Source organism: Mesocricetus auratus, unplaced genomic scaffold, assembly GCF_017639785.1.
Source record: "Mesocricetus auratus isolate SY011 unplaced genomic scaffold, BCM_Maur_2.0 Super-Scaffold_15014, whole genome shotgun sequence".
Lineage (NCBI taxonomy): Eukaryota > Metazoa > Chordata > Mammalia > Rodentia > Cricetidae > Mesocricetus > Mesocricetus auratus.
Window position 1 is genome coordinate 63,025,998 of NW_024429186.1, and position 27,458 is coordinate 63,053,455.

Consider the following 27,458-nt stretch of genomic DNA (forward strand, 5'->3'; position numbering starts at 1 on the left):
CCCTCCCTGTGCCTGCAGCTGCGGTGCCTGGCTTTCAGTAAGTAACCCACAGTTAAGGCACCCTTATGCCCTTGTGCCCTCTGGGACCTCAAAAGCTGAATGTGTGTTTTCCATAAAATATTAAATCAAGAAAATTAAGACAGCACACTTGATGTGAAATAAAGTTCATATAGTCCTGTTTAAACACAGATTAGAATTTCTGTCAGAACAATGCCAGTGAAAAGTTGACATTCTAATTAATGTAATTTACATCATAAAGCACTGAATATCTTTATCTTGCTATTATGAAATGCCCTCTAAAAAATGGAAGCTGTATTCTACAAGGGACTGAATGCTAAGGTCAGTATTTAAAAACCCACATACACGAGAGTCACTTAGGGCCACCAGCATTTCTCCACCCATCAGGCCGTCCTTGATCTTCCATAAGCAACTGGAGTCTGTGGCTGTTCTGCTTGCCGTTACTTAAGCCGTGCTGCAGAACACAGCGCTAAGGAGACTAGAATTCTTTCTTTCATCCCTCTCCAGTCTCTCCTATGAACCGCCATGCATGGGACTTCACACGATGCTTACTTAATCCCAATGCTAAGCGTGTAAAAGGGGGCAGAAATCAGCCCCACAGTTGGGTACCCAAGGATTCGTGTTCACTGCCTTTGTCAATTTTATTCCATCAGTGGAAGGAATAAAGATGAGGTCCTCAAAGCTTGAGTTTTCGTTTCCTATGACAACGTGCTTTTTCGTCTCGATTTATCACTCTCTGCTATGTGGTGCCCACCCCTTCGTAATTGACATCGGCCATTTGACACATTTGGTACAAACCTCCTGAGGTTCATCAACTGTACCCTGGTCTATAACGCCTGCTTGGAACAGGCGCAAAGGGTAGTCATCCAAATGTTTTCCATGACTACTCCCCGGTTTTTCCCAAAGCACGAGCCCGGCATAATGACAGTTGTATTAATTATCTGCTGAAAAATCCACATCGCAGCAGAAATGATGGAGATGATCATTTTAAATATTTTATTAAAATAGCCAAGTGTAGAACAGATTAAATAGACCTTCTTGATAATGAGAGGCTCATTAATTTTACAAGAATTCTAGAATGCTTCAGAATGGTCATTAAATTTTTCTCTTTTATTCATTTATTTCTTCCAAGAAGAGAGAAATCTTGGATTGTCACTTTAGGGAACACAGGTCTAATACGATTTTCTAAGGTATTTTAAAAGAGTGGCTGTTCTGGAAAAGCTTTGAAACATCAATGTGAAATATGGAGGCCATAGGTGTAGTCTTGCTGCTTAAAATGCCTGCAAACGCTCAGCTCGTGGTTTAACCCCATTGAAACTTGGGCTTGTCAGCCTATAAAGACTTTTGATAACTGAATTTGCTATCAGACCTAAATAAAACAGCATCACATTGAAATCCTCGACAGAAACGGCAGTGCTCGCCTACCAAGTGTGTCTCCAGGTACAGCCGAAGGCTATCGGTCTCCGCTTTAGGAGGGGTCCAGTTCTCGGTGGTCTCCATGGCTTCGTGTAGCCACTGAATAAACTCATCCAGCTTGTTCACAAATCCCTGCGAGAAAAGAGAAACAGACACAAAAGGAAAATTAGTTAATTATTTTTAAAGTCAGTCTTAATAATTCCATACTCTGTCCCCAAATTACGGCATCACCTGGTACCGCTTGCTCTTTTTCAGTGACATTTCCACTGCTCCTGGCACAGGAAACAAACTCTCTTCCTGGTTTCTATCTAGGAACACTTTCCTAGAGGCTATGATTAGGCCATGGCGTGTACTGCGTAAGTGAATTCAGATATCTCTAGTGTGTGACAAGCATCTCCCTGCCCACCTCCAAATCCCGCACTGACTTGGGGTTGCATGTGTGTCAAGAGGGCCGTGTCCATTCACAATGCATGGAGCTGGGTTACTACAGCCGAACTAGGAAGTGCGGTTTAAATTTAAACAGTGTCTGAAGATACCCGGATGAGTCCCATCAACAGATCAAGTGTCTGGGGCTGAGCTTGGGTGCTCAGGAGAAGGGACCCCGCAGAAGAGAGTCACCACGGAACGGATGCAGACACTTTACTGGCTGAGCATGTCTGGACGGGAAGAAATATCCTTGCCCAGGAAGCACAAATCACAATAATCTTGCGATTTTTCAAATAGTGGTTATAAAATTTTATTGACCATTTAAAAGAACACATCTGTAGAGACAGAAAATATTTTTGAAAAAGTGAAAATCCAGCTATAAACGGAACCTGGGGTTGGCTTTCCATGTGTAGGCCAACAGCACCACCTGGAGGTCATGTGGCGCAAGGGCAGGCTTCCGTGTCTGTTCCACTCTTATTTATACTGTTTCCCTATGACACTAACTTCGCTTTGTTTGTCTTAACCTGTGATTAATTTTGGTCAATATTTTAATGACTTACTGAGGATATTCTAAGACAAACGTAAGACTAATATGTAGAAATTCATTTTCTTTGTCATGTGTCTCAGAAGTTTTATTATTTCATATATCCTAGATTCATAACCCTTAATTTGAGCAATTTGCCCCTAGTGGATTATTAGAAAAAGGAAAGTAGGATAGAAGGTTAGAAAAGAGAAAAGTGGATAAATAAACCCCAGGAACAGATTCCTGTTGCAAAGGGGAGAGATCAGAGATGTCACAGAAACCCACAGGCTCTCACTAGAGAACGCCACTCCCGTGGTAAATCTCACCCCAGATAGTGATGCGCCCATGTGTTTCCATGCTCACACTCGCTACCCCGGGCTTCCCTCCCAGGCTCTCAATACTTCACAAATTCCCACCTGACGAGTTTACCACGGTGTGCACGTTACTCCTGTGAGCCCAGCAGAGTCCAACGGAACTCATGTCGTCATACGGTACTCCCACAATGGAATTTTTATGGAAAAACTGAGACCCTTTGGTGAACATATAAACTTAAAGAAGCCTTATCTATCACCTACAGGAGAATGCAGATGACTGACAACTGGATGGAAATCATAGTTTTAGGAGTGTATTAACTACAGCTCACTGTTAAGTTTGACTTGAGTTGTATATAAATTGGTTTGTGGATAATGAGCCAGGAAGCAAAGGATTTGGAAACAACTAGATGAACCCAAAAGACAAACAGTTAAGTATGTTATTTTTAATATAGTCAATACTAGATGATTAATTATGTTCCAAACAATGAAAGTATATGAGAATGCCCAGGCCCCTCATCATAGTCAGAGTTTTAAACCATGTGTGTCAGATTTCCTCACAGAGTCTCGTGTGCACAGCTAGCTGAGATTTCTGGATGCAGGTTAGCAAATGCAGACACTACCGTGCAAAGGAGGGGTGCTTCCAGAGACACACGGTAACCAGATGACCTCGACCGCACCACACACACACTGAGGTAAACTCCCTGGCTCCTCGATCCTTCTCCATTCACACTCATTCTTGTCTGAACCCCTTTTTGAACGGGGCTCAACAAACAAGATCCCTACAGACTTCAGTCCTAACGTACTGAGGGAAGTTAAAGGAACTTAAAAGCTTGAACAAGACTATTCTCCCTGTGCCTTATTGCAGACAAATGACTCAGTTTACCTCCTGAGGAAGTGGTTATCAGACTGCAGATAGCCACTTCCTGAATGACCAGTTTCCCTGTGATGTTTGTCACACACCTGAATTCTATGCCCTGGCAGAGAACTCGGACCCAGGCTAGACCAAATCAGCTGCCTTCAGACAGGGCCACAATGAAAAGCCTTGGAAGAAAAACTGTATGGAGAAAAATGGCAACTTGTGTTGGTGAGGATTTTAAATCATTAAAACCTAATTGTCACTTTCTCAGTATACCACAGTCAAGGACTCAGTGAATTCATCCAGATAATTCTAGCTGAAATAATAAGCAGCCCTCACTACGGAGCTAGGGCCTGCTGTAAGCATCTTATGTAAAACAAACCACTTAGGACCTGAAATGACCACACAAGGTAGTGGCTGCTGTCACTCTCAGTATGCAGAGGAGAAAAGTAAGGGCAGAAAGCAAGGACAGCCGTCCGTTGCCCTGGAGCCGGAAGGTGATGGACTCAGTGCCCAACTACAGAGTCTCACTGGTGCCATGAAAGACGGGCTGATTTATTGATAGCCTCTCTTCCCAGAAACTGAAAGTGGAAAATGAATAAAGATTATCTAGGGGGAACAGAGACAGTATATTAAAAGAGAGAGTCAGAGAGAAGGGATGGAGAGAGAAAGAGTCAGAGAGAGAGAGAGAGGGAGGGAGGGAGGGAGAGAGAGGGAGAGAGAGAGAGAGGGAGAGAGGGAGGGAGAGAGAGGGTGAGGGAGAGAGAGGGAGAGAGAGAAAGAGGGAGAGAGAGAGGGAGAGAGAGGGGAGAGGGAGAGACAGAGAGAGAGGGAGGGAGAGAAGGGGAGGGAGGGAGGGAGAGAGGGAGAGAGAGGGTGAGGGAGAGAGAGGGAGAGAGAGGAAGAGGGAGAGAGAGAGGGAGAGAGAGGGTGAGGGAGAGAAAGGGAGAGAGAGAAAGAGGGGGAGAGAGAGGGAGAGAGAGGGGAGAGGGAGAGAGAGGGAGAGAAATAGGGAGGGAGGGAGAGAGAGGGAGAGAGAGAGAGGGAGAGAGGGAGGGAGAGAGAGGGTGAGGGAGAGAGAGGGAGAGAGAGAAAGAGGGAGAGAGAGAGGGAGAGAGAGGGGAGAGGGAGAGACAGAGAGGGAGGGAGGGAGAGAAGGGGAGGGAGGGAGGGAGAGAGGGAGAGAGAGGGTGAGGGAGAGAGAGGGAGAGAGAGGGAGAGAGAGGAAGAGGGAGAGAGAGGGAGAGAGAGGGAGAGGGAGAGAGAGGGAGAGAGAGAGGGAGGGAGGGAGAGAGAGAAAGAGAGAGAGGGAGAGAGGGAGGGAGAGAAGGGGAGGGAGGGAGGGAGAGAGAGGGTGAGGGAGAGAAAGGGAGAGAGAGGGAGAGGGAGAGAGAGGGAGAGAGAGAGGGAGGGAGGGAGAGAGAGAAAGAGAGAGAGAGAGGGAGAGAGGGAGAGAGGGAGAGAAGGGGAGGGAGGGAGGGAGAGAGAGGGTGAGGGAGAGAAAGGGAGAGAGAGAAAGAGGGGGAGAGAGAGGGAGAGAGAGGGGAGAGGGAGAGAGAGGGAGAGAAATAGGGAGGGAGGGAGAGAGAGGGAGAGAGAGAAAGAGGGAGAGAGAGAGGGAGAGAGAGGGGAGAGGGAGAGAGCACTCATTATGACCCAGTGTGGACATTAAGGAACAGTGGAGCCAGATGGGACTGAATTTGGTTCCAGTAGTTTCTACACGAGTTACTCCCTGCCTTTGAATGTCGGTCCCTTCCCCTGCAAAATACAGACGATGATATTCATTTTTGAGATTACAAGGTAATTATCAGAGAAAGTACATTAAAGGATGCTCATTCCTCAGTGGGACTTTCTCAACCCCCACTGCCACCGCCAAGACCCAGGGAGTATGGTAGAAGAGGTGGCTAAAAGAGTGACCAGGACAGTGGGGTGTGTTGTGAAAGACGAGCGTCTGGGCTTTATGTGTGACACTCACGATCTCGCAGTAGCTCTGATGACAGAAAGGTCCCTGGAACATAATGGCCAGTCAACTAAGATGAGTGGGACACTCCAAGCTAAGCGAGAGATGCTGTCTCAAAGACTAGGATGGGAATACGCAACGAAGACACCGGGCGTGGCCTCTGGCCTCTACCTGAGCACCAATGTGCACATTCCTATATGCAAACATAAAATAACACACACACACACACACAAGCGTGCACACACACACACACAAGCGTGCATACACACATGTGTCTGCGCACACAATTACTCAGTGAGTGTACAGCACTGTGGTAGGCACTGCTTCGAAGATGGATGACAAAAGTCCCCATATGGTCACAGCCTGATGGGCAACCGCAATTGCTCTGGGCACTCAGAGAGATGGCCACTGCCCTGCTTCCAGCATCTGTAAGCCATTGAAGAGAGTGTAGCCAGGAAACCTGCAGGTTGGCAAGGGTGCCACCAACAAATGTTTCCACTAATAGGCAAACATTTTATAATAAAATCTGGCAGTATTTAGGGGGGTGGGGGGATAGGCCATATTCCTGGAAACAAATTTTTAGCAGCGAGGCCACCAACAAGTAACAGTTAAAGGACATCACAGGACAGCTTTATATTTAGGCTCTAAAGCCAACAAATTAGAAATCTACTTAGGAGCAAAATTATACAATGAGGTTTGATGGGAACATCCTCCAGTGTGTAGCTTCACGCATTTCTGAACACAATTCTTATACAGAATTTCTGTCTGAAATGTCTAATTTGGATTTTTATACAATCTCATTCAAAATGCAGCTCGTCTCTTCCCAACCATGTATCTACATGCTTCCGAGCCAGCAGATTCCCTGGCCCAGGGTAAAGTCCTGGGAATTAAAAACAGTTCTCTGGGGACTCCGCCACATCACCTATCACCCCTCCTGTTCCCATGGCCCAGAACAGGAGGAGGTAGTAGGAGAGCAAAGACCAAAGAGAGATGTGGTTTCAGCCAGCGGTTATCTTGATGCCTCATGAAACCTTTAGTTTCCTATCTATAGGTCCAATGAGTGGCTTCAGAATATAAACCCATCCCAGTGCGACTGTCCTGGAAGGAAAGGGCAAAACTCTAAGATGAAAACAAACAAAAGAAGTCACAAAATAGTATTATCTAAAATTCGCCAGATAGAGAAGTTCCATTCTGAGCTCAGAGTTAGACAAGAGGGAAGCTGAGTTGAAATCTGCAGCCCTTCCCATCCTATTAACAGTGATCTCAAAGGGCAGAGCCCAGGAAGATGTCTGGCTTACAGTGGAGGATGCCTTTAAGACATTGGCCATGTTGACCTCAGTTGCTTTCTATATGTTTATGCAAAGAAATTATCAAAGATTCTAAGAGCAAAGGAAGACTGGGCTGCATATCATGAATATCCAATTCAAAGCACTTAAAAATACTTCAGAATTAACTGCAAGTGGTAACAAACTATTGATAATTAATATATATGAACTGAGCACTTGTTTGTCAAGCCTTATTTAACCCTCACAAGAAGCCTAGAAGATCCCCATGCACTCTGCTTCACAAGGAGGAGGCTGAGACATGGATGGACTCAACACTTAACAGCTGTGAGGAGTGGAGTGGGCATGCTCCCAGTTAATCTCCCCAGGTCCTAAGATTTGTGGACTTCTAAGTAGGACTCTTGAGCACTCCCAAACCTACAGGGAAACTTGAACGGCTTAGTTGATCTTTATTGGCCTCTAAGTACAAAGTATGTGCTATAGTCATACCTTTAAATTTATATTAACAATCTAAATGTTTTTCCAAAGATTATTTACTTTTACTGTACATATATAAGTGTTTTGCCTGCATGTATGTCCGTGCACCATGTGCACGCATCACCCAAGGAAGCCAGAAGAAGACCATGGATCCCATGGAACTGGAGCTACTAATAGTTGTGAGCTACCATGTGGGTACTGGGAATCCAACCTGAGTCCTCTGGAAAAGCATCCAGTGCTCTTAACCACTGATCCATCTCTCTAGTAGGTTTTTCATAAGTAGAGGTGTGACTTTAAATGCTTAATATTTCAATTCTACATACCAGTTATTTTAACAGTTAACAATACTAATGAATCACTGACAGATTTCCCAATGCAAAATGAAAAACACTAGGGCGTAGAAGTGTCTTGCATTTTGTTTAAAGTCATAAAGCCATGAAACAGTTACACAGGAATCTTTTTCCAGATTTGAACCACCACACCAAACCCTATTTAGACAGGCTTGCTCTTAAGGATGCCAAGAGGAGAAGGGGGCAGTAAGACCCTCTGCCTCTGGCTCCTATTCCACGGCTCTGCACGAGCTTAGCTCCCACCACACAACCATCCAATCCTGTCCCAGCCTGGGTTTTAGAGCCTTCTTCCTATTTCAAGCTCTCTTTTCTCTTCCTGTTCTCTCTTGATTGTTGTTTCTTTTTCTTCTCTTCATTCCTTCTCCCAGCCCCTCTCCTGTCTTATTCCTCACTCTTATGTTCTCTTTTCTCTCCTCCTCCCTTTCTCTCCTCTTTTCTTTCTGGTTTTTTTTTATCCACAGCTCAAATTCCCCAGTAAGCAATGCTCTCTTACATTCCTATGACGTTTTCAGGAAACAACAGACCACTCTTTTGACGCCGAAGTTTAGAGTGGAGCATATTGTTATAATCCTGTTTGGATTTGCCCCAAATGCTTTCCTAATTAAGACACGACAAATCAAATGTCTCCTACAGGTGGACTGATGGAGTGTTTGTACAGTGATAAGGCTATTCAAAAGATTGCACGTGATTGTTGAGTTGTCGCCTAAATCGTCTATAAACTTTCTCTAGGAAACATGCACCTCTTTCATAATAACAAGGCTCTCATTCTTAGGGAAAAAAGACCAAAATCCCACATGCAGGGATTATCATGTGAGCAAGAAAATGCAGACTTGCAGGGAACTCAGGGTGGCAAATGGGTAGAGGGCAAACTCGGTGACTACTGTATTATTACAGATGAGCCAAGAGACAAAGCACGCAGCCGGCCTTCAAACACCCCTTCAAAGTGCCCCAAAGTCAAGTGAGGGAGATCAGGCTCAAAAAGTTGCACACTGGACTCCAGCACACCTCCAGCGGATTGCTGCCCCAGAAGCACTGGGTACCACACCCTCAAGTATCAAAGTGTAACTGCTCACTCTACAGTTCTCATAGGCTTGCTTTGGACAAGAGCCCTGGAGCTGGAATAATACAGCTCCCAGGGCTCCTGGTAAGACTCATATGTATGTCCTCTGTATTGGGTAAAACTAGATTAATTAAACATTAAATTGCTCTTTTTGTTAAGCTCCATAAGTGTGCACATATGTGGATTAAGTCGTTTTTAAACACTCCATTCATTAAGACTTTACAATGAATCAGAGACTGTACCAGGTTCTAGGATTCGCAGACCAGGGATCCACACGCTTTTAACAGCTCGAAGTGAACTTGTGTGATTGGGTAAATCAAACCTTTGATTTAAAAATTCCTTCGGATTTACAAATTACTGCAAGCATTGGTGAACATAAAATATACAATGTTAAGTGTCCTGGTTTGCTTTCTATTGCTGTGATAAAAACACTAATCATATCTACCTTGGACAGAGAGAGCTCATTTGGCTGACAGATTAGAGTCTGTCATTGAGGGAAGTCAAGGCAGGAACCAAAGCGGAGACAATGAATGCTGCTTGCCCGCTTGTTTCCTCTAATTCACCAAGCTGCATCTCTTACATAGCCCAGGCCCACCTGCTTAGGGATAGCACCACACACCACGGACTAGGTTTTCCTACATCAATTAAGATTTAACAAAATGCCCCACAGATGTGACCACAGGACAATGAATGTCAATGCCTCTTCCTAGGCGACCCTAGAATGGGCCAACTTGACAGAAACTAAGCAGCACGGTGAACATGGACAGACTATGGCGGTTTATAGAGAATGCTAGGGGGCAGAATGGACAAGGCCAATTGACAACAGCAGAGGATAAAGTTGTCAACTTTCTGATTTGGTAGGAGTTAACCTTTCCTTGGAAGAAGGAAGAGGAAGTCCACCGGCGGTTCGTGGGAAAATCGGGAACATGCTAGTGATCATAGCTTTCTTTCCTGAACTCACTCACTTGTGATGTTTAGCAAGGAAGATAGTTTGCAGGCTTGGAACTCTGCAGGAAGACCCAGTCAGCGACAGCAGCAGGTAAGCGGTGCTGGAGACTATGGCATGGATGAGGTCACCCAGGAGGCCCCACCCCGTCTTGTCACGGTCTTACTCTTATAACCTCAGAACCTTGTGTCGTCATGGTAACTGGCTCAGCTCCTTATCACTTACCCTAGGAATGTGCTTTTGACCAATGAGAGGTAATTCTTGTAACTTTCTTTTATTGTTCCAAGCCTCCTTTAAGGACAAAGTTTTTAGGCTAGAGGAGAAGAGGCTGGGAGGAATTAGAATTAGGACAGGAGAATTAGAATAGAAGCAGAAGACTTGTTTGGAACAGCTCGGTGTGAGTTTATTCACCTTGAGATACCACAAGTTCCTTTCACTTGCTGTAGCGTCCAATCTGAACCCTGAAGAGGACCTTGGGGGCTGGACCCCAAAGGCCCTCATTATGCCTCAGTGGTTCTGGTTGTGACTTAAAGTTGATGGTGAAACTTCTCTACATAAACCAAGCTCGCAGAAGAGAAGTCTCTCTAAAATCCCTTGAGATCTTAAAAACGAAGACCCAGCAACTGTGCAGCACCACGCACAGGTTAGTGGCGATCCTGGGTGAAGGGGGGGAGGGACTCAGGACGCAGGAGAAGCAGTAGACAAGACGTTCTAACAGGAAGCATTCCTGGACTTGGAAAGGCAGGCTCTGGCTGGGTGGTATTCATTCCTCCTGACTTCACAGAGGTCTATATGGCTCACCCTCCTACTTATAGTTCGATGGGTCTTTGGTGTCTTCTCCACATTCTCTCGATGTTTTACAATTGACTTACTATATCTGTCCTTCAAGATCCACCTGCAATGTTCCTTTCCCAAGAATCACCCAGTTTATTGCTACTTTTCCGGTATCTTTTCAGAAAGCCTTGATCTATCAGGAGTTTGATGGACAACTCTAAAACTATTAGAGACCTTTCCCCTTTCTGTACATAATATAGTATAATCACCCTCCTTCTGGTTAGATTTACTGTGGGAATTATTTATAAGTGTGTAATTATAAATAATGTTATAAATATTCATATCTACAAATAAATAAGTACATATTATTTATAAGGTTGCTGTGTGGCAATATTATAAACTAGGATGCTGTTTATGTTTGTCTGAACACATAGTCATTGCATAAATTCCTCTACATAAACTTCCTAAGATGACAGAGGAGTGCATTAGCTAAAATTATTGGACCAATTAGGGAGAAATTGGCTCTAATACAATATAAACCTAATCCGTCATGGCAGGAGGCCCAGAGTCTCACAAAGGAGAGGTATAGGAAACTGGGGTAGCCAATATAGGTCCTAAGATGTGGGAGAGGTAGACTTTAACAATGGGGGTGGGGATCATGTAGAAAACTGACTGCAAAGTGACCTTGGCAATGAACGGATGGATGAGGAAACAAGGTGAGAGAATGGGGAGTGGTATTTGGGGCTCTTTAGACATGTTAACACATTTAGTTGCCATAGCTTTATGCTGTATACCTATTTCGTTTCGGTGGGGCTCTTCCGAGAGTGACTTGATGTATACAGGATGGCTTTGACCTCCCTGTGTTGTCCAGGATGGCCTTAAACTCATGATGCTCTTGCCTCATTCTGTCACACGCTGGGGTTAGTAATTATATTTTACAGGTGTTAAGTTTAACACCAGCGCATAACATGGGGCTTGCTTTAGACATATGGCTCCAAACCCCACTTCTCAGCCTTCATGTTTTACAGCCGTGTAGCACCAGGGAAGCCTTTCGCTCGCTAACACATTGTTCACAAATCTTTTCCCACCCAGTGCGACTTTCCCTTTGAGATAAAGCCCCGTGCTTCTGAATGTTCTTTTGTTTACATCTTAAGCAGGACTCTTCTAGGAGTCCCTTATAGTCTGATTTCCCAGGTAGAATGTGTCAGCAGAACATTAGGGCACAGTATGATTTTTTACAGATCCTACACCTCGTTAAGCAGACCTTGTTCAGTAGTATCTTAAACACAATGCAATCAATGATATAACATTTGGGATGGAGTGAGGTCAGGACAAGGAAAATAGCTTTACCGAAGCTTTATATTGTAAATGAAAATTCAAATCTAAATATTTATTTTGAATATAGAAATACAGATTTACTCTATGCTGCAGAAAATAAAGAAATCATAGCAAAAAAATGTTTCACCAACTATGTCATCTTTAATTTGGGGGTCAGAAAGGAAGAAAAGGTTAAGATATTAAATTTTAAATAGTAATATACCCCCATCTCTCTTTCTCACACACACACACAAGCACCCATGCAAATAATTCTGAAGAGTCTCCAGAAAAAACAAGTCAGAACATCACCTATAAGTGATACTTTACCAATATGATTTTCTTAATGCATTCAAGAAAGAATAAAATACAATTACTTCCTTTACTCCTAGCTAAAGCATGAAGGTCAGTGTTTCACATGGGAACCAGATTGAGTCAGCAGCTTCCTAGGATGTAGGCCAGCATCTTCATTCTTCATCCTGCCTTAGGAGAAGCATCTTCCCTCTATAAAGCTTTCATTCTCAGTGAACATTTCCGGCCAGTCTGTTTTGGACAGTAAGATGTTCAGGCTCAGACACAGGCTGACATCATGAGTGACCTTGACATAGAACCTACATATTAGGAAGACTTTTCCCTACGTTGCATAAGCAGGGCAAACAACAGTCCTGCTGGACATTACAAAGGCGAGTCTGCCAAGATGAATGTTTCCAATATGGTGCATTTACCTGACCTTGCTTGCCATAAATCCATATTAACCCATGTCTAATTCTTACTGTGTCAGTCACTTCCTTCCTGCCACCATTGGTCCCTCTTCGGGCATCTTATAAATCTTAGCCAGGCCCAATTCCTCCCAGATGTCTGTTTCAGGCCCCCTTTCTGCCAGGATCTGCTTCTCCCCATGTTACAGCGCTGAGACTGCATCGCGAAGAGCTGCTTCACACTTCCCAGCGTGTTACTGCCTCAGCCTCGCTTGCACAAGCCGCTAAGATTTTCCAGAGAAATCCATGCGAATCCCATGTGACAGAGTTAGCCACGTTGAAGTGTCATGTCCCAGGGAATACTTTACACAGAACTAGTGGCCTCTCTTGCTGCTTCTCACAGCCAGTCTTATATAAGACTCCAGACCCAAGAAATGCATGTATAGTCCAATCAGTTAAACGTGTTTGCTGTTTACGTTTCAAAATTTAAGACGAGAGAACCATAGGATCTAATTCTAGTTTTGTTCAATGTAATGGATGCCAATTCTTTAGAATCACAGGGTAAAAATCACAATAACACGAAGATCAGCATTTGTGTAGCCTTTACTCTTGGGGATGTCATAAAACAATAAATGCAATGGTGTGACAAAAATATATCACATCTCAAAACTACAAAGTTCATCCAAGCATGGTAGCTGTCACCTGTAAAATCTCAACACTCAGAAGGTTGTGCCAGCAAGATCTCCACAAGTCTGAGATCAACTTGGACTACAGAGTAAGTTCTACACCAGCCTAGGCTCTATATCAAGAAATAAAAACAAACAAAATCACAAAGCTTTTACGGTAAACTTTGAGAGACTTAAGTGTTTGTAATTAAGCAGTGGGGCTGGGAATTAAAACCAAACACCCACCTTCAGGTCATTGTGCAGATTTGAACTCTCCTATCCTTTACTAATTAATAAAAGATGTAATATAATACACTATCAATTAAATGTGATAAAGTATGGAAGGAATGACTATTTAGCATCTTTCCTGACATTCTACAAGTAAGCAATAAAGCTAGAGATTTTGTTCAGATGTGTAATCGTCCCCTTCAAAAACACCACAGCAATGAAAATGTATTGTTTCATGGTTAAGGAGAAGAGAATACTTCACTGGTGTCCTAGGCATTGCTTTAGTTGGGTTTTTAAAATGTGAGTCAGAAAAATGGTTTAAGGGATTAAAGCTTGCTGTGTCAGCCTGGTGACCTGAGTTTGATCCCCAGAAACCATGCCTAAAGCTGGAGGAGGTATCATGTCCATAAACACCATGCTCCTATGATAAGCTAATAGTTGGAGATCCCGTGAGCCAGCTAGCCTGGAGTGCACAGACAGACAGAGAGAGAGACCCTGCATCAGCAAAGCAGAGGGAGAGGCTCCCAAAAGTAGTTGTCTGCTGTGTTCTGATGTCAACAAATGCACTGTGGTTCTCTGTCTCTCTTCCCCTTACCCCTCCTTTCTACCCTCTTCCTCTCCAACCATACCTCTATCTCCCTCTCCTCTCCAAATTTAAAAATGTCTTAAAAATGCAAACCTGAACGTCAAATGCATTCTGCTCCTGTAATCATATTTATACCCGAGGATGTTGCCAAATCACGGCCCTTCCATACCAAGAAAAGTACACACACGCCCCTTGATAGTTTCATCTTCATGTTTGAATTTGTGAAGAGAACCAGGTGCACTGCCTAGCATTGCCTCACGGTGGCGCTAAGTCTTCACGAATAAACTGTCAAGGCCCACAGACAGGTCTGCATCTGCACAGATGCATTCCTCCTGGGTAACCAAGAAGGAATTTGCTTCTAATCTGCAGTTCTTCTCAACCAACCTGGAACAGTGACCTTGACACACTCAACAAATCTATCAGAAGTATTAATGAACAGCTGCTTTTCCCTCCTGGCATTGCTACAAATACATCACGCTGAAGACTTGTTATTATCCCTGAAGAGAATTTTGTGGGCTTATCTTTAAAACCATTGTGTTGATTTAGAATTCTCAACTTGGATTACAGCCACAGCATCGGCATTTAAGATAACATTTACTGGGTAACCTAACTTCATGCGGTCCCCATGAACCATTCATTAAATCCTTACATTTCCCAGCCCTCAGATTTTCAACTTGAAGTCTGCAATCAGCTCTTTCTCCACTTTCTTATTTTAAAACAGACACAAGAACATAAGAAATCATCAACACAGTTATGTGGTAACATTACCAGCCTACTGAAAAAAAAACCTTCAAAAACAGCCTTAAAGTGTTATTTTCCAACTTAACAGGACGTTGCAGACTTGAAGAACTTCAATAATTTTTAAATCACTATTGTGTGTATATGTATGTACCATAGTGTGTGTATACAGGTCAGAGAACGGTCTGTAGAATCGATTCTCTCAACCCTCTTTTATCGGGTCTCAGGATCAAACTCAGGTCTCCAGGCTTGCATGAAAGTGCTAACACCCTTACCCAATGAGCCACCTGGCCAGACCTACTTGAAGAGTTTGTGAAGCAATAACCAACAGATTCTGACTTAATTGCTTGGGGCTGAAGCCTGGCAGAGGGATGTTTGGAATGACCACAAGTGTTTATAATGAGCAGCCACAGCTGAAAGCCAGTGAGCCCAGAGGCATAGGCACAAAGCAGGGCCAGATTAATTTTTAGAATCTACCAATCCTATGTGCCAAAAGTCCTAAGCAGTTTCCCACCGAACACGGCAGATTAGTGACTTGAAGCCAAATCTTTCCCATGAATGTGTTTGTTGGGTCTGTTTAAAACCTGCTATGATTCAGGTTTTAAAATTGGGAGATGTCACATAAAATGTAGCTTTCCTACTTGTTTTTTAAAAATCTTGCTATGCAAGGCCTCATTGCCATGCAAGTGTCATTCGAAGCTGGGAGGTGCTGCCTGTAGACACATCCCGTAGCCTCCCGTTGAATCAGTCTACCGACCCCCATTCCTGCATCCTGTACGACTGGCTTACATCATCCACCTGGTCTCTCGGAGGCATTTTAGTCTGCAGCCTTAGTCCAGAAGAAGCTTATACTTAATGAAGCATTTGCTCATTCACTCAGTTCTCCATGCGCTCATGAAACAGATTTATTTTGTAGCTTTGCTGTGCAAACACTTGCCATTCAAACTTCCTCTCTACCCCCCAATCCTTCCAACTTTAAAGCCCCCCCCCTCTTTTTAATGGGCCATTTTAAACAGCTGCTACAGCAAGACATTTCCTCTCCCAGTAGGAATGGCACACAGGTTCATTTCCGAGACGCCCCTGTGATCTGGACCGTCTGAGCAGAAGCGTGATGCTTTCACATCCGCAGAAGAAAGCTGGTTGCCTCTCACGTTTTCCTTTCTCGGAAGCTGGGGTGAGCTCTCGGTCCAGAAGAGTAAAGAAGCAGGGATGAGAGAAAAGACGGAAAGAAGAGAGCAAATGCGCGGGCACAAGGGACAACGTGAGGGACGCTGGAACTGTGGGAGGGAGAAGCCGGCATAGCAACGCCGAGTGGGTTGGCAGTGACAAGGCAGACCCCGGTGCCGGCATGTCCCTGTTCCTCCTACTAGAGATCGACGTCAGCACCTAAGAGCATTTGTTCCCACTAACGTGAGGACCAGGGGGTTGCCGTCACAGTTGGCAGGTGAAGTGGCCCCCATAGGTTCATGCACTTGAACTCCGGGTCACCAGTTGGTGGCTGCTTTGGTTGTGGGACTTTAAGGCGGTAGAGCCTTGACTCGGGAAAGGGAAAAGGGAGCCCCGCCACACGAGCCCCTGTCATGAAGCTGCCTGTTGCCACGCCTTCCCCGCCACAGGCTGTGTCCCTTCCAAGCATGTACCAAAACAAGCGCCCTCGCCTCTTGGCTGCTTTGTCAGGTGTCTGGTCACAAAGACGATGAAAGATGCTAATTCAAGGCAGAGGAAAAGTCCAAATGTGTAGCATCCAGTGGATTATTATATATGTCACCACATCTTGCTGTGAACAAGGAGATGCAGCTGTGTTTCAAACTATGGAACTTATGTGGGTGGACAATATGAACAAAACTTGGGCTTGTGCTAAGTGAAATAAAGCCAGTCACACAGGAAAGGAGACAGTGCGCCATTCGATGTAGATGATGTTGTCAGAGTACATAAAACCAGAGGAAGGGACGATTACATAAAGCCAGAGGAAGGGACGATAAGGAAGGGAGGTGTTTGGGGGCATCAAGCAGTTCTCACCCTGTGGGTCATGGCTCCTTTGGGGCTGAGCAACCCTTTCTAAGACAATCAGAAAACAGATATTTACAGCATGATTGACACAATAGCAAAATTACAGTTTCTGAAGTAGTAACGAACATAATTTTATGGTTGGGGTCACCGCAACGTGAGGAACTGTATTAAAGGGTTGCAGCACTGGGAGGGTTGAGAACCACTGACCTAGTGTTTCCGACTCACAAGAGGAAAGTTCTCTGAAGAGCTGTTTCACCCAACATTCCTGAATTGTACGCCTCCAATGGCTAAGCTTTGTTTTGTGGCTTTGGTAACCACAACAAAGGAAAAACAGAAAGGAAAGAAAACAAAATGATTATGTTATGATTGCCACCACCAGGATGTTGTCATGGATATGTCATCACATAACCATCGCGAAGTTTGAAAAGATGGGGCCTGTCTATACCCATTTTACTGTGGGAAAATCATTGTTAAAACCAATGCCACCTTAATCCACTCTCCTACGGGACAACACACTCAACCCGCCACTTCCCTGCTTCATATTGAGCACAACGACCGTGGCCTTTGTGCATAATATTGATTTTATACAGTCCAGTTACAAAGAGCTGCTCTGAATTCAAAATAATTTACAAACAATGACATCCCCAGCTGGCAGCAAAGTTCTTAAAACTGCTTTATAGGTGCCTCCCAGAGCAAGATACAACAGCTGAGCCATTTAACGATAGCCAAGATACCACAATCTGGTGTTTGCAGACATTTGCTTCCGTGTGCAGAAATGGACCCACCTAAGACACGCATCTATCAATTTGGTGTCACTGACTCCAACTGAACCATGCATTTTCCAGGACAGTGATATCCGGTGCCCTGGGGTGTGAGGAAAAGGCCTTGTAGTACATCAGGGAATGCTTATCTGGACACGGTCACTGCCGTGCTGCCACCCAATGCTGCATTCTGCAACCCTCCTGGGAATTGCTCAGCTGTTACAGTAGATCCAAGAATTTCCCACTTTGGACAAGTGGCTATTTCCCACACAATCATTATGAAACGTACCCACTGTCCATTTACTGACCCAGAAGTACTTCCGTGGGCCTGATAGATAGATTTGTAATGTATACATATGATTACTGTCTGAAATACCTGGCATTTCACTTTATCTCACAGAGAAAACAAAGTCGCTCTACCTAGCTCCTCCACTGGATTCCAGCCCTTACAGTCACTGCCATGTGACCTTAGGACTTTTCAGTTAGCAGCTCCGTGACTTTAGGCCCATTTTGCATTTGATCCTCAGAGTCAAAATGGGGCAGGTGTTCCTAGGATCGTTATACAAATTAAACAAAAGAATATACTGCAGAATCTGGCATAGAATACATGCTACTCAGAAATGGCTTTCAGTCTTTCTTCCCCTCTCAAGAGCAGAGGCCAGGAACTTTGTGCCACCAAAGGCCATACAGGAAATACTTTTTTAGGCTATATATTTTCTGTCCCAACTCCTCAAGTCTACCATCGCAGAGCAAAAGCATCCACAGACTATATATATATATATGTATGTATGTATATATCATGACTTTATAAACAGGCTAGGAGTAACTGTGTGGTAAAACACTAGCCCAACATGGACGAGATCCTGGGTTTGATTGCTCAGCACTTCAAAGGAGAAACGGAGCAAAAGAGCAAACCAGCAAACCAAACATCAGTAGGAATAAACAGGCTTGAGCTAGAATTGCCCTTCAGGCCAGAGCTTGTACAGTCATGTTAGTTACTCGACATAGGTCCAGACATTATACTAGGTTAATTTTAACTATGGTAAAGCCCATCTGTTCCAGGCACTCCCTTCCCTAATGTCTCCTTATTGTTTTTATTCTATTCCAAGCATTTATCAAGAAAAAAACTGCTTCAGGGTCTTGATTTACCTTTTTGCTTTTAATCTTACGTTGAAAGCTCGCAGAGCTTTGTGGGGCTCAGAGGAGACAAGGAGGAAGGCTGGAGAGTGGCAAGGGGAACTAGCCCCAGAAGCTTTGGTGGCTGAGCAAGGCCTAGAATTGGTTTGCTAATCACACTCCCTTCTTTGACACGCCCACTCCCTACTCTGTATCACAGCAGCCCCTAAAATTGTTGCCATACTGGTCACCACCAAGGGTGCCACGGTTTCTCTTATGAGTCCACTGCTCAGGTGCGCAAACTGCTCTGCATTCAAGCCCTGAGAATTTGAGCCGGTTTCTTTCCCTCATTCTGTCCTCACTTCTGCATCTGAAGTCATTCCTGCCCCCTAGGCTACCAAGAGAACAAGACCTCCAAAGCACATAGCACAGATCCGAACACAGTGTAAGAGGTTAAGTCACTAGTTATTATGGGCTGCATTACTATGCTCTCTCCTCCTAATGACTTTGAGATGGTCGGCAGGGCCTTGCAGCATAAGGTCTACTCTAGGTGTGGAAACTTTCTGATCATAGACTCTCCAGCTAGGATAGCCCTGCGTGTCTCCATATTCAAGTTCATGAGCATTCTGACCCCTGCAGCTCAGTTTATGCTTCCTATACTTCTACAGGTCTAAACCCCACATGTCATTCAATGCTCCACACAAGGGTTAGGACTTCGTGAGAACTTCCAGTGACACCATATCTTCTCCACCCACCATGTACAGCATTTCCAGGCAAAAATATGGACAGCCTCTCTTAAAATATGGGCAGGGCATAAGAACACATTGTAGTGTGGGCTCAAGAGAAGATTGTCTGTTGTCTCTCAGCCAGTCTGCTCATCTATATTACCTCAATTAATTAACCTCATTTGTCATTTATATGTTAAGATTGAGATTAAGATTGGACACATAAATACTTGAGGTAAGAATTATTTAAAATATTGTTATTATATATTTATGCTAATTTTATTAACTTGGCTTTCCTTTCTATGGGCTATTTTGTCCATATGTGCTGTTTAACAGCACCTAGCCTTATAGTGGACCCTGAATACTATTCAACAATAAACAGACATAAAAAGAAGAGAAGTGCCCGAGTTGACCCAGGGGTTACAATGACATTCTCTGCTAAATCTGGGTGGCTTCTGCTTGTTTTCTTCCCCTACTGAGATTTCCCTGCAGGAGACAGTCTAGTCTCTCTGACTCTGCAACAGTAAAAGTGGCTAAGAACCAACAGGCAGAGATTTGCAACTTAGCTTTCCAAGCAAAAGTGTCAATCAGTCGGTGTGTCTGCCAACCCAGCCAGTTTAGCTTGGAGAACTGTCATAGGCTCACCAAACCTGTTCCCATTGATATAAAGAGGAATAACACACATGATCTACCCTCTTTGGGTAACAGCTGACGTGGGTTAAAGGTGCATCTGGAAGACTTTTACCTGTAATAAAGTGCTGAACAAATTTTGGAAGGTATGAGTCAAGGTATACTTCAATGAAAAAAAATTGATCAAATTAGCTGGGTCTGTTTCTAACAGAGTTTTAGACAAAGTGAATCCTTTGGGTGTAGATGCCTCTTAAAGAATAAAATCATAACTTACATTGTGGAGTTTAGATGTCTGTCTTCAAAGGTTCTATCACACCCAGTAATTCCTTCCAAAAGTATAGATTTACCCAAAATTATATTTTCTTTCCCAGAGCCCCTGAGTAGCACATGTGAGAAATAGCTTAGAAATAACCCAGAGGTCCCCAAAAGGAAGAGGAGCAGAGGGAAAAACAGAGGTGGACAGTAAGATGCTTGCTCTTTTCAAGAGGAGGTACTAGAGAAGTGTGAACCATCTAGGGATAAAAAAAAATTAGATTTACAAGTGCTGAAGGTACACTCGGGAGGCAGAGGCAGGCTGATCTCTGTGAGTTCAAGGCCAGCCTGATCTACAGAGTGAGTTCCAGGACAGGCTCCAAAGCTACACATAGAAACCTGTCTGGAAAAACAAACAAACAAACAAAAATACCCAAACAACAATGTGCTAAAGATAATTGTGACAATCCACCCGGAAGCTCTTGTGCGTGTAGCTGCTATTAGAAGTCCACCATTCATCAGGAACCCTGTTCAGTTCGAGCATATCAACAGAATTTGACAGCAGACAATGACTTCAGTGATAAGGCCTCTGGGATGGATAGAATGTCAAAATGTAGGGGTCGTGCATCTTTTCCATGTCTTTCTTTGATGAAGAATATGAAGTTTATTTTTTAAAAAAATTGTTAACATAATTGAGAATGGGGGAGGGAGGGGGCGAATGTTTCCCTAGCATTATTCCTCAAACTCAGGCAAGAAACCACTAAATTAAACTTAACCTTACCTCTATTCTTTCCCATATGGCTTCATAGTTGTCTTGGTGTCGAATATCTTGCATTAGCTTCTGAATTAAAGCTGATTTTGTAGCAGAATGGCTCGAGCTCTTCCCGGAGGACGAAGGCCGCTCTGGTTTCTCATCAGCGTATTTCTTCATGCCGGAGAGGGGCACACATAAGTCCTCATCAGAGAGAATGTCACTCGGGGGCCCAGACTCAATGCTCTCCCCGAGAGAGGAAGCTATGTCGCTGGATGAACTTGGGGACACCCTGCCTAGCCTTGTGTGCGTGTTCTTGCTGTGGTATGTTGGGTAGATTTCAGAATCGGAATTCATTTCGGACAGCTCCCAGTCGTCGATATTCTGGATAGGCTCTCCCCTGGGCTTCGGGGGCAAAAGCTTGGTGAGGCTCTCCAGCTTCAGCGCCAGCACCTCCGTCTGCTTCAGGTGAGACGGCAGGGCTAGGTATTCATCAGAGCCGTACCAGGCCTCCGCCACCTGGCCGTTCTGGGGGACGTGACTCGGGGCTGGGGGGCCATCCTTTTGCCTTTCCTTCTGTGAATGGCGAGGAACTGGAGATCTCGTGCTGTCTGACCCAACAGAGGACTCACTGCTGTGGCTGCACGGGGGTGAGCTGGAGGCCTCCGACCGAGCTGCCCATTGCCCGCTCCGGTTTCTCTGCTGGCGCAGCTCAGCTGAGGATGCTGACCCAGAATCCGTTTCTGCTCTCACTGTGGCTTTGGGAGTCCCAGCAGGCACCCCTGAGCCTCTAGTGGTTTTGACTTGCTTTCCTGAACCGGTTCCTCGTTTAGGTGTTCGGCACTGAGGTACCTCTGCCAAGGTCTCACGTGGCTTTTTCTGTCGAGATTTCTCCTTATGGCAGTCAGTAAGTCTTCCCAGACTGGAAGAGATTTCTTTAATGTGACTTCTGACTATGTTTTCAAGATTGCTAATCCCCACCTTGTGCAAGCATTCGTAGGACTGGCTGGCTGCGCTTGAAGGACTGCTCGGGTAGGAGGACCGTAACACTAAGCAGAGCTTGGACCTGTCAGGGGGGTCCACCAGGGACGGGGTGCTTCTGCTGAGCTCTGGCTTCAGGTCAGCCAACTGCCTCTTGCGATCACTGCCTTTCCGCTCGTTGGCACGAGTCTCTTTCAGGAAAAGCCCTCTTTTGGGCAATGTGGGCTGTGTGGGAGAGTCCTCGTTATAATTAAAGCAATCGCGGATGGATCTCTTGGGAGTCGTAATTTCACTAGGTACAGGCTGGGTTTTCTTTGGACCCAGCTGTGGGGAGGAAACGGGGTCTTGCTTTGCAGTCTCCGGGGGGTGTTCAGCAGCGTTCGGCAGTGTGTCCCCTAAGGAAGACATCTCTGATGTTGAGCCCGGCTGCTCTCCAGCTGCTGAAGCGCTGGGCACCTCCTGCCCACCTTTGTTCTCTTCTGAAAGAGCCCCTTGAGGTGACTCCTCACCGGCTGTCTCACAGCTGGAAGGGACAGGGTCAGCGGCCACTGTAAGCAGCCCAACGCTTCGGATGAGCTCCGGGAACTCCTTTTCCATCTCACTGTAGCTCCAAGAGTCGAAAGGTTTAGTTTTGGCCTGGCCAGCGGTCACGTCACCCAGGCCACCAAGCAGATCCTCACTTGGACTGTAGTCGGACAGTTCAAACGCAGTAATACCGCAGTCCAGAGACAAGTAATTCTGAGAACATTTGATGGTTAACTGCCCTGAGTCATCTACTTCTGTGAGAGAGTCAAGCCGGCCCTGAAACACACAAAAGCAATGGTTTCAACGCACTGGTTCCGCTTAGCAACTGCACAGCCACGTGAAATCGGAGCCGGTGTCAGTTGCTCTGGACTGACCCAGAGAAAGACACATTAACCAATTACCAGTGTGCTTTATGTACACACCTTCTGAGTATCCGAAATTTAACGTAGGCATAGAGCCGTAGAGATGGTGGAGACCAACTCCATACTTCCCACTGTGTCTTTTCTTTTTTAAACAGTACATTAACAGTTTCAAAAGCACTTCAGGTTTTGTTTGTCGCTTGTGGCTCTGGAGACTGGGACGCTGCGCCTTCTAGAAAGGTGACCCGCTAACCCACCGCTCTGTCCTCAACTTTTCCTTTACTTTCACTTGCTAAGTTGCTGGCACTGGCCTTGAACTCCCACTGCAATGATCGGGCTTGAACGTTCCATTCTTCTGCTTAGCCTCCTGCATGGCCTGACTTCATAAGCCTTTAAAAAACAAAAAAACTAAAACCCTTAGTTTAAGTAACAGAAAGTAGAATCTTCATAAACCTCTGGGTTTTGGCCTCTCTCTCTCTCTCTCTCTCTCTCTCTCTCTCTCTCTCTCTCTCTCTCTCTCTCTCTCTGCTATCACTTCAACACCTACCACACAGTGGCTAAGTCAAGAATTATTTTAAGTAGAATAATTAAATTTTATTTTAATCTAATAATGTTAACTATATACTCACAAATCACAGGAAAAGTGAGCTACTAAGATTTTAAAAAACCTAACAGAGACTGTTTAAGACCAGGTTCTGTCTGACCCCTCCTTTTAAAGTTATCCACAGCTTGCACTTGAGAAAATCAGTGAACGTTCAAACCCCACCGCCCCTCCCCACTCCTCCTCTGCATCATTCTCCATCCCCCTGCTCCCAACACTGATGTTAATTGCTGACTGCCCTTATTGCTTATTATCTATGATTCCAAATGGATTCAAATTCTCCCACACTAATAAGAGCACTAGGAACTTCTTGCTCTCTAACTGTGTAATTGAGGTTTTTGTCTTATTGCTGCTGTAGGAGGTTTCTAATTGATGACATAGGGTATGAACCGAATTCTGCCTACCAGGCTGAAGAACAGTCTGAAGAAGCAGGTGAAGGTGATCCCTGTTCTCTTAGCAAGGGGATTGGAGGGAAAGCAATGATGTCAGACCCCCACCTAACTGCTGGACCAGTCAGTGTCCCTTCAGCCAGGTCACCCTGAAGCCTGGCCTCCTCATGACTCACATGGGGTTTTATTATTCATTTTTGTCTCTGGAATGTTCTCTCCTTGTATTTGTCTCTCAGTCCCAACACTCTTCCTCTACAGCATCCAGATAAGCCAAATGATTGCAGTAAACAACCTTTCCTAGGCCTGGGGATGACTGGTTCCTATTATTGCATCTTCATTACCCTGATCCCTTTCCCCTGAGATCTGCACTGTTGTCCCTGTCTATATTACACCAGAAAGAAAATAACAAGCCACTATGGCTGGTAACTAAGGACCAGCCTAGGCCTTGGACTGAGCCCATCTGACCTGAAGATAAATTCTAACCTCAACTATTGCTGTTAACTGGCCTGCCTGCTAGTTTGTGTTCCATGCTGCCAGCACAGGGGACTTTATAAACTGCAAATCTGTGGTGTTAACTCTCTGCCTAAATTCTCAGGACCTTCCTCTGTTAGACTAAGAAGCCAGTCCAAAATTCCAGTGCCAGCGGTGGGCTCCTCCCCTAGTCCCTCCCCTAAGTCCAAACTGTTTGAAGGCAAGACATGAGTAGGTCTCTCCCTCCCCTTTTAACTCCCCCCAAGCCCCACCCCCATGGCATCCTACCACAGTGTCTCCTTCAGTTTCTGAACAGACCAGGTTCCCTTCTGCCTCAGAACTTTGCATTCCCATCTTGAAAGCTTTCTACAATTTTATCTCAACTATCAGACTCTTCCGTACCCCTTAGATACTAGCTAAAGCTTTTACTTCAAGATTTTAGGTCTCTCACCTCAGTCAGAACCATTCATAGAAAGCCCTCAATTCCATGCTCTCATTTAACTACTTATCTCAATGGGGAATAGTAACTAATTAGTATTGTGATCATTCATCTAACTTATTTATCCTTTTGTATGCAAGAATATTAATCGATAGAATATCAATCATAAGAAGGTTACTCAACACAAAAATGTGTTTTCTGAGCAGCGTCCCTTCATCACTTAGAGATATGTACAGAGAGAGCATTGAAAGATGTTGAGTGAATAATACGGTGAGACTTTGTAGCCACTCTATGCCTGCATATAGTTTCTTTCCCTGATTATGTACGTAGACATGAGTAAACTCATGAAGCTTCAGAGTCACATTCTTGCTCTAACACTAATTAACGCTGTGACTACAGGCCAGCAGCTTGGTGTTGCTAATTCTCACTTCCTCCGTCTATAAAATGCAAATGATGGGCAATGAGAGGACTCAGGGTGTAAATATGCCTGCCACCAAGACTAACAACTCGAGTATGATCCCCAGAAGACACATGGAAGAAAGAGGAAACCAAATCCTGAAAGGAGTCCTATGATCCCCACATACATGCTGCGGCACATATGCAAACACACACGCACACGCAGTTTAAAAGAAAAGAAGCAGGAAAAGAAATGGCCAAGCGGTAGTGGTGCACACTTTTAATCCCAGCACTTGGGAGGCAGAGGCAGATGGATATATGTGAGTTTGAGGCCAGCCTGGTCTACAGAGTGAGTTCCGGGACAGCCAGGGCTACACTGAAAAACCCTGTCTAGAAAGAAAGAAAGAAAGAAAGAAAGAAAGAAAGAAAGAAAGAAAGAAAGTCAGTCTAGAAGGCTGGTGAAACCCACAGAGACAGCTGACCTGAACAAGGGGGAGCTCATGGACCCCAGACAGATAGCTGGGAAACCAGCATAGGACTGGTCCAGACCCCCTGAATGTGGATGTCAATGACGAGGCCTCAGCAATCTATGGGGCCTCTGGTAGTGGATCAGTATTTATACCTAGCATACGAATGGACTTTGGGAGCCCATCCCACATAGGGGAAACTCTCTCTCTGTCTAGACACATAGCAGCAGGGTGTAGAGGGTCTAGGCCCTGCTCCAAAGGAAATGACAGACTTTGAAGATCCCCATGGAAGGCCTTACCCTCCCTGTGGAGCAGAAAGGGGATGGAATAGGGGGTTAGTTGGGGGCAGGGGAGGAGGGGAGGGAGAGGGAACTGGGATTGACATGTAAAACAAGCTTGATTCTAATCTAAATAAAAAAGACAAAGAAAAACAGAAAGGAAGGAAGGAAAAGAAAAGAAAGAGAAAGAACTAGTAAGCCATGCAAGGAATATTGAGAGACTTAAAGGGGATAGAAAACAAGAAACAAAAGTCTTGTGCAGGGTAAGTCCTCAGAGGAAGCTTACTCTGGTTGCCTACTCTATTATCCCTACTAGTAATGGAGTATACTGAGGAGGGAGCATAAGTTACCTCTAACACCAGAACAAGGGATGAAGATTAACCTCCAACCTCAGCAAAAATGAGCTAAGTGGAGTTGTGTGACTTCGGGCTTCCTGCCTGAAACCCAAACCACTCAGATAAATAAAACTTACAGTTTATAATTTTTAAGAGAATAATAGTGAGATACCCAATTTGAAATGAGATTTTATTATTTTTTAATTGTTTGATTTGGTTACCCATTACTTAGGAGTTTCTTGTCTATAAAAATACTATTTATATTTCTATATAAGAGTGTAATTGGATTTACGCTACACAGGGGTTATCGCTCTTCCCAGGAATTATAGTTTGCCAAATAAAAAGCCCAGTGCTAGATATGGGTTACCTACATTTAAGTTGTTGGTCAGAGGTGTCGTGGAGACCCCCCAAAACAAAAAAAAGGACATTCACATCACCCCCTCTTTGAGGTTCAGGGACAATTGCAAAAGAGAAGGGCAGAAAGGTCGAAAGAACTAGAGATTCGGGAAGGCTGGAAGAAAACAGCATCTTACAGACAAACCAGGACCACTGCATTCATGAACTCACAACAACTGTGCATCCCTACACATCATCCGCACACCTGTGCATCCCTGCACACCATCTGCACACCTGTGCATCCCTGCACACCATCTGCACAAGATCAGCCAATATTCCAGCTAAAAGTGGGAAGGGATCAGAGTCCCTCACCCCTAGCTGAGGAGCTATTGACAGTCGATGGCCTCTGGAAGGAAAATCATTTTTCTTTAAGGGTATGGCCTCCAGTAGGCTGACATGCTTGAGTGGATGTCCCCACAACTTGAGAAACACAAACTAGACTTGATGGATTTACTTTAAGAGAGGGAACAAGAAGTGGAAGGGGTAGGGGGTGTGAATCTGGTACAAGTTAGGGAGAGGAATGTGAGTTGATTATGATCAAAATATATAGTACATAAATTCTCAAAGAATTAATACAATATTATATTAAAAAGCTATTAAGAACAGTGGTTATGTTCCTAAGCCATCCCATAAGGCCTTTTAAAATATCAACTTGTTGAAATTTGTAATATTAACTTCTATTGTTTTTATCTTAGTTACTGTTCTACAAGGCTTACATGAGGTTAAAAAATACTAAAGAGAGGTGTTCTTAAAATGAATAAATTTCAGAGTTCAGATAATAACTAGATATTGAAAGTGGTATCTACTTGCCTTTGCACAAACAGGAAAGGACAGCAGTATAATTAGTTTTCAAAATCTTGAACAGCAGATGTTCAATAAATAATTGGACATAAATACATTAAAATATATGTTAGATAACCAAATGACTACACCTCAGAGAACAG

At 44.5% G+C, this 27,458-nt stretch overlaps 1 protein-coding gene across 4 annotated transcripts in view; it reads right to left on the minus strand.

Moving 5' to 3' along the window:
- The window catches only part of Akap6 (A-kinase anchoring protein 6), a 441,052-nt gene that overhangs the window by 219,142 nt on the left and 194,452 nt on the right, over positions 1-27,458 (minus strand). For all 4 annotated transcript variants that reach the window (XM_040743100.1, XM_040743097.1, XM_040743098.1 and 1 more), the window contains 2 exons: positions 20,908-22,659; positions 1,444-1,566 (listed from right to left, as the gene is read on the minus strand). In XM_040743100.1, coding sequence (XP_040599034.1) covers positions 1,444-1,566; positions 20,908-22,659 — 1,875 coding nt within the window. The remainder of the gene's footprint in view (positions 1-1,443; positions 1,567-20,907; positions 22,660-27,458) is intronic.